The sequence below is a fragment of the Telopea speciosissima genome, chromosome 10 (assembly GCF_018873765.1).
Source record: "Telopea speciosissima isolate NSW1024214 ecotype Mountain lineage chromosome 10, Tspe_v1, whole genome shotgun sequence".
NCBI lineage: Eukaryota > Viridiplantae > Streptophyta > Magnoliopsida > Proteales > Proteaceae > Telopea > Telopea speciosissima.
Window position 1 is genome coordinate 10,590,374 of NC_057925.1, and position 11,323 is coordinate 10,601,696.

The following is an 11,323-nucleotide window of genomic DNA, read 5'->3' on the forward strand; positions in this document are numbered from 1 at the left end:
GCCATCTCCTAATCACCAACAAGCACTCTAATAGTGATAGTTGTCTAGAAGCGATGGCTTGTGAGGTAAGGGTATCAAAAAGGGGGACCCGATGCGTTCCTACTAATTTACTATTGCCATGGAAGAAAATCTTGCTTTTGCCTCGGTGTAAACCTTTTCTCTACCATTTTTGCAGATGATCACATGATTTTTGAAGATTGACATGATAAATAAATAAATAAATATATAGGTGATGTTCTCTGCCTAGGAGCACATGGGGGAGCAAATTGTGCCCATACACATGGGGTGGGACGCAGCAGCCATTTCGGTCATTCAGGGGACGGGGGCGGTCATTTTGCCCCATGTGTCTGGGCACATCTTGCGTCCCCAGTGCAGAGAATGTATGTGTGTGTGTGTGTGTGTGTGTGTGTGTGTGTGTGAGAGAGAGAGAGAGAGAGAGAGCGTACAAGGGATGTAAGAGGGAGTCATGGGGAAGGGAAATAGCAATTGATAAATATTTGTGCATCCTGACAATTTATTCAACAAGGCCTACTAAAATATATATGTTGAATCAAGATTCAACCTGATTAAGTTTATCTAACATATAAGCACATTTTTGTGTATATTTCGTTCTAAGCTTCAATTAAGAGTATCACTTAGGTACCAGGGCAACTAGGTGTGGCAATAGGTCATGTCAGGACATCTTCGTGTTGTGTTGGAATCCCTGCATCCCTAATGAACATGATATGATAAACGAGTTGTGTTTGTGTCAACAAACAACAATATACTATAATCATATGATCTTAATTTTGGGTAAATAGTTTGTCTTAGATCACATTAAATTCATCTCATACAAGCCGTTTTGGGTAAAATTGAATTAAAATATCCTTACAAAATGACAAAAATAGTCTCTTTCGAGCCCAATGCACAAAAATAAATAAATTGAAACACCAAGTTATAACTTCATCCATGTTTATGTATCATATAACATTTATATATAACTAGTATTTAATTTTCTAATTCTTTTATATTCAGAAGTTATAATGCCCAACAAGTACAACGCCACGTATCCTTAACCGTGTCATGTCATGTATGTACGTAGTTTGGCTATTCATATTTGAAATTGACACCCAAGAGGCACTGAATCATATACTTCCTTTGTCCAATTTTGTTTGGTAGAGAAGAAGATTAGATTAGTTTTTATTTGTTAATTTCCTCTCAAAGCTTGTTTATTTGTAAATTAAGGATTTTACATACTTGTTTTTTTAGGTTCCACCCCATTTAAGTCGATGTATAAACTAAACCTTGTATTTGTATGACTTTTGAATGTGGATGCAAGAATGTTAATCATCACTCAAATCTGGGACCCAACCCATGCATTCACCTTTGGGAACTTTTAACAACAACCAGTCCTTTTTTAAGCTATGGATATTTATTCTTTCTCACACTGAAAATTATTTGTCTTTAAGCAACACCCCCCATGAATGTTTATTTAGGCAAATATTCCAACAATTCAATATTTAGAAACTTTTAACTTAGACCAGTCCTTTTAAGCTCTAGAATCTGATTCTTTCTTTTTAACTTACCATGAAGTCTCCATCCTATCAAAGTCTCTATATAAGTCTCTTTGCATGTTCTTTCATTTCCATCACAGCAAAGAGCAACAGACAACAAGAAGCAACAAACCCTACTCAACGTTCCTAGCTACTCTAATGGCAACTGCTATTGTTTCCAAGGCAACATTATCCAAATGGTTCTCCAACAAGAGCTTTGTGCTAAGTCTCCATCGCCTTCAGCATTCCAAAAAACAATCAAGAAATGATGAACTCCAACAAATATTTCGTCACTTGGATGCTGATGGTAATGGGAAAATCTCAGGATCTGAACTCAGATCCTACCTTGCCTCCAAAAGGGAGTTCATGTCACCTGAAGAGGCTCAAGCTGTGACCAACGAACTCGATGCAGCAGGCGGCGACAGTTTGATGCTCAGCTTTGATGATTTTGCACTGTTGATGGAACGTGAAGGTGGGGATGATGATCTGAAAAGAGGCTTTCAGATGTTCGTAGCAAAGAGTTCTGGGTCCATTACACCAGAGGGCTTGCAGAGAACATTCGGTCGCCTTGGAAACAAAATGTCAAATGAAGAGTGCAAGAGAATCATACAGGCATTCGACCGCAACGGCGATGGTGTGATTGATTTCCCTGAGTTCCAGCAGATGATGGCTTAATCCGGTATCAATGTTTGCACCTGTTCTATGTGTGTGTGGCAAATAAGTTTGCAAAACTAAAAATAATTGGGTTAGGCACTAGGACTGTAAGACCGGTGTGTACCACATAATTAATAATATGAACAGGTTTGATATGCACTGACAATGAAGCTCAAGCTTAGTAATGCCCTTTTTTTTAATTATTCTATCGGTAAATCAAATTTATGCAGAAATAAAAAAAGAAAATTTAAAACCAATTGACAGCAGCCCTAGAGCATCATCTCAACGGCACCCCTGAGTGAAGATGGGCAGCTCCACAACTAAGAAGAACAAACACGCTTCAAACAGCACCCAGCTTGTAATTTCTTGTTATCCCTGCAGACCTAGACTTCCGAGGATTGGTCAGTGGATCAAGTACTCTTCATATCTTGGTAGAGATTAAGAGGGATATTCTTGTTCATGTTAGTTTGGCAATCAAGTTGGAAATTGACACCCCCTATAGGCGTTGTGATGTGAATAGGGAAAATGAAGAAAATAGTTGAACAGCAGTTCAACTCCTAGGAGGAAGGTAGAAGAAGAAGATTCTGTAAAACAGAGGAAGAGAAATCTGTATTTTCATTCATTACCTCTAATAACTTACAAGAATTATTTATAAGCTACCCAATCTAACAATACAGCAACTAACTAACGGAGCTACTAACTGATTACAACTTGTATAGCTAACACTAACTGAACCACTTGTACACCACTTGTGCTCCAACAACTTGTAGCTTCTTCTAGAATCATCCACTTGTACACCAACAACTTGCAGCTTCTTCTAGAATCAACAATCTTGCAAGACTAGTTCAATTCACTGGATCAATTCCCACTTCAACTAGTCACATAATCTTTAAGCCAAGCTGGAGCTCTTCTTTGTCTAGGGGCTTCTTCTGTTGTCTGAGGCTGATCAACTTGCTCCCTGGCCTGCTGAGCTGTATCTTCAAATTGTTGACTAATGTCCACCTGTAATTCTGAGGTTGTATCACTCCCTACCCCATTGAAACAAACCTTGTCCTCAAGGTTGAGATTGGGATATAAAGCTTTGAATTTATTAAAATCTTCCCAAGTTGCATCTTCTAACAACAATCCATGCCATTGAACAAGTACTTGAGGTACAAGCCTCTCATTCACCCAGATTTGTCGTTGACGTACAATTGCCATCGGTACAACCACTGGTTGAGCGGCAGAATTTATAGCGGGTAGGTGCTGAATTGTAACAGGAGGAATCGTCCCAAAATAAGCCTTAAGCTGGGATACATGAAAGACATCATGGATCCGGGATTGAGAAGCTAGCTGTAATTTATAAGCTACTGGTCCAATCTTGGCTAACACTTCAAATGGCCCATAGTAACGCTTACTAATTTTCTGGCCGGGTCGAGACGTCACAGACAACTGTCGATAAGGCTGCAATTTAAGCCATGCCCAATCACCAACCTGAAAATTCAATTCCCTCCTATGGTTATCTGCATAAGCCTTCATCCATTGCTGAGTTTTGAGTAAATGACCTTTCAATTGGTGCAGCAACTGGTCTCTCTCTTAAAGATCCAAATCAACCGCCTCTATGGAAGAACTACCCTCTACATAGAATGGAATGACAGGTGGAAGTCGCCCATATAATGCCTGAAAAGAAGACATCTTGATACTTGTATGCCCATTTCTTAAAGAGCCCTGCTGATCGAATTTCTGAAATCTTCAAATTTGGTCTCTATCTTGATTTCAAGTTCAGAATGATCTTCTATTACTGTTACTGAGATCTATTGCTATTATGATAATTGAATTAGGAACTGTCTGGAATGATCTTGGGGCCACCCTTTTTGTTCATTCTTCTGCATTTGTAACTCCAAAATGAGAATAAAAATTAGAATATGGCAAAATATGAATGAAATTGCTGGTATAGGGAAATAAATTTTTGTATGTTGAGAAGTGCATCATATGGTACATATTTTCAGCGCATTATTTGCAAAAAACTTGCTATGGTCTTGAGTTAATCACCATATTTTTCTCCCTTGGTTATTTTTTCTTATTTTCCTTTTCCTTTTCCTTCTATTAAGATTTAAGAGATCAATTTGTATGTCTTGTACTGTTGTAAAAGCATCTCAATCTTTGGTTTCTTTTGTAGTGGTCAGCCACCACTGAGAGCAGAGCTTGAAAACCTTGAGAAAAAGTGCAATGGCATTCCCTTGAAGTTTTGTCATGTAGATCATGGGCGTGTCATTTACTTTTCCTTCGACAAAGTTGACCTTCCAGTCCTACCCTGATGATCCCCAGAAGGTGGAATTGTTTTAGTGAAGTTTCAGAAATGGTGGTAGAAAAAAAAAATATTTATTTTATGATCCGACTTGTCTAGGTGATGCAGGAGCAGTTCTTTGGACCAGGCCAAACTTGTTTGAAAGTTCTGATGAGAATCGGGTCGGAATTGGGATTTGGGTTTAGTAGGATATTAGTAGATTATTTGATTTATCTTGTAATATTTTATTTATGTTAGAGTTGCATTCCATTTTTAGTTTTAGAATTTGATTCCATTATAGATTTAGATTGGGTTGGATAATTAGGAGATGGAGTTGGATGTTACTGCTATTTCAGCTTTAGACTACAATTATGAAAAGGGGAAATTGCTCAGATCTACTAGTTAATAAATTAATTACAAGTTTAGTTCGTTTCAAATTTGTTTTACATTCATAAGTTTCAAATTTGAAAAGATTTACTTAATCCTCAGAAAGTAGTTATTGCTTATGAGTCCCAAGAAAAAATAAAACGAACTTTCGAAAAGGAAGATAAGATATATTTGCATCTACTCCATTTGGGACTTCGCTTCAAAATTCATCCTAATTATATGTACTATGGTTATTCTCTAGGGTGACTTTTGAGAACTTGGTTTTTGAGAAACGTAAACATATGTAATAAATTGAAAGAAGGTTTCCTTCAAGCGGTGACGGATCACCGGCTCTTCAATGGCCATAAAAAGTGACGTAAAAATTGACCCCCATTTATGAATGGTTGAACATACCCCCTACTGTGTGCAAGCCCTTATTGACAGAAAAATTTGTCCTAATACATATAAAAAGATTCCAATGAATAAGAAACAAATAGTTAGAAGTTGTATATTTTCAAGTGCACGAACTAAAATGGCTGAAGAAATAAAGGTGTTGGGATGTAGTGAACCCCTTTCAGTCCTAGGGTAGAGCTAGCTCCAAAATTGAAAGTGGTCTCTTATATATACATTGAAGAAGATCTCTAACAAGAGCTCCAGATTCGATTTTTTTCTTCTTTTGGATTTACTTCTGGCTCTAGATTACAAGGTACAGAATCGGAAATAAATGGATGAATAGATCGAACAGAAGTACTCATTGGATTTTCAAGCTTCTTCACTTTGGTTAGAACTCCACTGGTGCAATTGTACCAAATGTGCTTGTCAAAAGTCCTCACCAAAACACTGTCATTCATTGTGTCCATTGCCAATATACAATACCGTCTACCCACAATCCGGTTTAGTGGTTCCAAGCTCAATCTGTATTTCTTTTTCCAGGATGTCTCTTTCAAGTAATCCTCCATCACCCATACCTCAATCCATAAACATAGCTCCGGCGTTGACGTCAATTTTGGAGTGCATAACAGCCCAAGATGCCCCTCACAAATTACCAATTTTTTGTCAATTCGAGCTTCTACTTCATTAGAAGGTTGCGATTGAGGTAACATGATAAACCTCCAATTCTCTTTGTCAACATCGAAAGCAAAAATTTGTTTTTGTTCACCCAAAAAGGTTAACCAGTGGAAAGAACCATGCAGAAAAACCTCTGGCTCCAAATCAAATAGAACAGAATAAGGCAACCTCTCATATTCCACATGAAACCTCCATGCCCAGTTCTTGGAATCAAATATCTCACAGTATTGTGTACCCCAATCCTTACTGCAATGTGAGAATCGAATGATCTTGTAATGCAATATTGGATTTGATTTCATTACCACTATGGCCATTTTCTCACTGTAACAACCACTCACAGGGTTTGGAATTTTTGTCCACTGCCTTGTCAAAGGCTTGCACACATAGTACCTGATGAAATTGGATTAGTAAAAGTGTAAATATATAAACAATTAAGTAAATAATGAAAATGAAATTTTTATTTGCAAGTCACCAAAAAAAATTCATACTTACACTTTGAACATAAATTGTAATTGAACATCTTTACCCTAAAGAAAACAATATTGTAATTGGATACATGATTTACCTGAAGATCTATAGAAAAAGAATGACAGAAGGATAATTAATTTTTCGTAAACTGGAGAGAGATAAAGAGAAGATTTGTATTCTACTTCTACAAGGGAAACTGTTGTGGGAGTTTGGGTCGGTCAAGGCTGATATCGATTAGTTACCAATCTGGATCAGTCAAAATCGGTCTGCATTGATAAATAATGAAAAAAAACAGAAAAAAAAGAAATCGGATTTTGTTGTATCAGTTTCCATATCGGTTATTATCGATTAGATACTATAAAAAAATTATGAAAAATAAAAATAGATCGAAAAATCATGACTGATATCGATCCGATCTGGACCGATTCCATCCTGAGGTTACAAGCCATTTTAGAATCGTAATGACGACCGATCTGATCCCAAGATTCAGGCGATCTGATCCCAGTAGACGGATCAATGGATATTGGGTATCGGTCTAGGCTGATATTGATCCAATCCACATGACTTTGACTGATTCGATCCGAGATTACGAACTATGTTAGGGACTTAACCAAAATTCTTCCTTCCAAATATTTAAAAAAAAGCGAAGTAGTGTTTTTTTTTGTCTCCTGCACTCCCATGTGTCACTCTCTCTCCTCAAAACAAGGGGGCAGAGATATCTTTTCATATAGGCCCCGTTTGTTTAGAGGGGACTTAGGTGGGGTAGGAGAAATGAGCTAGGAAAATACTGATGTGGTGCTTAGGTGGGGTAGGAGAAATGAGGTGGGAAAATGCTGATGTAGTTCTTCAAAATCCCACCCCAACCTCGCTTCAAAATCCCAACCTATCTCTAACCTCACTTACAAAAACAAAGGAATAACATTAATTGATTTATATGCTTATTGACACTTCAAAATCCCATCGCTAAGCAATCCAAAGTCATAGCCGAAGCTTTCACTTCTGAACTCTACCCTCAAGCATAGGTTTAGTTGGATGGGCCTCTTTTATTTCGTTAGAAGGAAAGTTTATTTCTATTGCTGCATGTCGGATTACGACATCTCATTTTTTGGAACAAAAAAATCTTTGGACTTCTGACTACTTCTGATTGGGTTAGAGTATGCGGCCATTCATGGATTGAAGTTGAAAGAAGTTTGGTGTTCCAACAAAATGATCCCTGTTTTTCTTCCATCTCCAATCCATACGCCTTGGTCATGGGAGCGTTTGGATCAACTTTTGAAGATAAACAATCTTTGTCATAATGCAATGTTTTCTTATATTACGAATCATTTTATTTTGGATGTACATGGTTTCTAGTCTGGCCATCTAGGCTAGGAAAAACAATTATCCATATGTGCTTCTTGAATTTAATATAATTTTTTTTTCCAAACAAAAAAAAAAAAAACCATGTGACTCCCATCTTCCCAATAATCCCATCAAAACTTCCCCTCTAAAAAACAAACGGGGGGCAATGGGAAAAAGAGAGAGATTCTTGGGAGTGCAAGCGTTCGCCACACTCCCAGTAGAGAGGTCTTTTTTTTTTTTTTTTTTTTTTTTTTTAACAAAAAAAAAGCAAAACTTAACGAATTAAGTAGCAATACCTGAAGTGAGTGCTGTGGTCGACTTTACTGACGCAGCAAACCAGACCTTGTGCCTGATGAGTAGAGGCTCTAATCCTAATGTCCATCTCCGGCATAAAATCGAGAGAAATCGATGACGAAGAGGATTCATTAATGGAACGGACAAAGCTGGCGTGAAATCTATTCTTGGTAAGATACTGAATGAGGTAACCAGAAACGGATTGTGTTCTTTGACAATGGAGGCGTCTGAATGTGGAGTCATATGTCAAAGTTTTCCAATCTCTGCAAACCCATCTACATTGCCGGAGAAGATCATCGAGAGCCACATGAGTTAGAATCTCATAGAGGATTTCACCAGGTAATATTGTTGGTGATGAAGAAGATTGTGAGTTGCAGTTCTCGCCTTGTTCTTCTTCTCTTTGTTCCTTCATCACTAGCGGTGAGTCAATCTTAAACCTAAAACCCATGAAGATTTGATTGCTCAGATCAATCTCAAAAACTGCTTTTCTAAATTTAGAAGTTTGGGAGGTTAAGTCGGTATGTTTTCTTGGAAGTTAAGTGGGTAGTTACACCCTTGTAGAAAGTGGAGAGGAAGTAATGGATTTAAAGCGTAACGAAAAGTATCACCTTCTTCTGGAGTTGAGTTGTCTTTTGGGGTCAGCCAAGGACTCCGTATTTTTGTAGAACTTGGAGAGGAAGTAATGAATTAATGATAATATTCTATTGGTAGCATAAATGAAATTAAACTAGATTTTCTGATCCGACTTGCCTCTCATAGAAACTTGGTGACTTTGTCTTGTCCAACCACTTGTCCAAAGGTGAGTCATGTTTTTTTTTTAATATTATTTTTAATACAATAAATATGTATAAATTAATAAAAAATTAGAAAAATATAAAAGCACTATGGGGAAACCAGAAAAATAAAGATTACATTGAGTTTATACCATTGAACAAGTGACGAGACTTGAGGGGACTTACTATTTTACTTGACTCAGTTTCTTAATGTGGTTTCATAAAAAAAAAAAAAAGTTTCTTAATGTGGTTTTATGGTTTAAAAAAAAAACAAATAAATTAGTGAAATCTATTGACACGGGTAAAAGTACTAAGTCTTATTTGACTCAAATGATTTATGATCGAGCCTCATCATTTTTTACCCTGACCTAATCTATACATTTTTTGACCAAATTTTTTAAAATTTTGACTCGACTCAGATAACTCAGCCCAGTCAAAAGGCAGTTTTCCAACTTTGATTGGTAAAAAACTTTTTTTTTCTGGGACATGATCTATGGTAGATAGGGCTTGAAGAATCATGGATTGAACGAGATTTTCCTTAATATCATGAACGCATTGAAACACCGAGGAAGGGCATTGGATCACCATTGAATTGCTTTATGACGCTAAATGAATGAGTAGTTAGACTCTTACCCCTCAACACCCCCCCAAAAAAAAAGTGGTTCGATCTCTATGATATCATATTGAGTTCGGTATGAGTCTGACCTGGTCTAAGTCCGTTTTGGATCCAGAAGTTCCCTGACCATATAACTTTCCATTCTGAACCATAGTTAGTAAGTTCAGGAACGACAATAATACAGGAACAAATACATATGATAATTAAAAGGACTGTACGATAATGACACTTTTCAAAAATCTGTCTCAATAAAATGCGTATGGCAATCGCTGGCCTAAAGAACCACAGTCACCGGAAGAAGAAGAGGAAAAAGAATGGAGAAGATGAAGAACCACAGTCATTGCTGGGGTTTGGTATCCGTGAGAGAGGAACGAGGGTTTGGGGCTGGGGTTGGTAAGATGAAGAATCACATCCATTAGATTGGTTTTAGAATTTAGATTGACTTAATTTATCTATTTTAAAAACTAAACGTATTTTACATATTTTATATGTGTATATACTTCAACCCTTAAAGTTCGCGTATTTATCCAACTCCGACAACTTATATGCAATACGATAAGTTTTTGAATTAAACATTTTGATCCACATATTATACACGTATAATACATGGATATACTAACTATGGTCTGAACTCTAATTGTCATATATATTTTGAGCATAGATCGGAAAATATGGATTAAGGTAGGGTTGTCAATTCTTGGCCTGACCCGATAGACTCGCTGAGCCCGCCTGATTAAAGTCTGGCTCGGCCCGGTTCAATGATTAAACGTGTTGGGCTTAAGCTCGACACGTTTAATAATCGGGCGGTCTTGGTGTTAGGTCCTAGCTTGTAGAGCGTCCGACTGGATCGATCAATTCTAGGCCCGACCTAGCCTGCCTGTTTACAGACCGACCTAGCCTGACCCATTTAAGATTTCTTGAAATTCCCATTTTACCCTAAGTTACATTTTCTATTAATATCGGTATCAATATCAATATTGATGGGCCATATCAGGTAGGATTGGATCATTTTATTTACTAAAATACTAATAGTTCTGTTTTATTTATTTATTTTTTAAACTATTTTATACTCATCTGGCCGACACAATACCACGAGTCCTTGAATCATGCACAAGTAGGAGTGGTTCTTGACCTGCTGAAACATACAAATTCTTATGTTTCTACTTAATATATGGAATTTATTGGTTACTTCTGAAGTGTGTTGGCTTATACTAATTGGTTTAGTTGTGGGCTATAAGCATTTGGTTTCATTCCCTATACCCGTCCCTCTCCTTTTCCCTTTTAAGGAAAACATCTTTATTTTGGTATAGTTTAAATTTATGTTTATATGACACATAAACATAAAAAGAAGTGTTTGATATGATTTATAATTTCTATTTCTCATTACAATAAATCGATATAAGCATATATTCATAAATAGCTAGAGAGTTGTTTATGATTTATCACCATAAACTACTAATGTTTATTTAAGCGAGTACCATTACAGAACATGTGCAGAATTACTACTTATGTGTGGATAAAATGGTAAAATTAACGAAAATCAAAATAAACCTCTCTTTTGCCCCTCTCTCTCTCTCTCTCTCTCTCTCTCTCTCTCTCTCTCCAACCCCCACCCCGTCCCCACCCTCTCTTAACATATATCATATTATATAATGGAAAAAAGTTCTTTGTGGGGGAGTGTACCCGCCCACGCCCGGACATAAAAAGAGGGAGGGAAATGACCGCCCTACTCTCATAAAAAGTGGAAATACCACCCCTGTTGATGCCACGTGCGCGTAGGGGCCATGCTCCCCCACAGTGAACATCTACACTTATATTATATAATATGTACTATATGATATAGTATCTTAATATAAAATATAATATATACTATTATATATATATATATATATATATATATATATTATAATATTATATTATATAATATAAAGAAAGGCTCTTGTTA

At 36.8% G+C, this 11,323-nt stretch overlaps 1 protein-coding gene across 1 annotated transcript; it reads left to right on the top strand.

Moving 5' to 3' along the window:
• The first annotated feature begins 1,577 nt into the window (after nucleotides 1-1,577).
• Nucleotides 1,578-2,239, top strand: LOC122643418 (probable calcium-binding protein CML41). Its single transcript, XM_043837040.1, has one exon. The coding sequence runs from the start codon at nucleotides 1,611-1,613 to the stop codon at nucleotides 2,205-2,207; it is 597 nt and encodes a 198-aa protein (XP_043692975.1). The 5' UTR covers nucleotides 1,578-1,610; the 3' UTR covers nucleotides 2,208-2,239.
• Nucleotides 2,240-11,323: the final 9,084 nt, after the last annotated feature.

Coding starts and splice junctions, on each gene's coding strand:
- LOC122643418 (XM_043837040.1), top strand. CDS start 1,611: ATGTTCTTTCATTTCCATCACAGCAAAGAGCAACAGACAACAAGAAGC.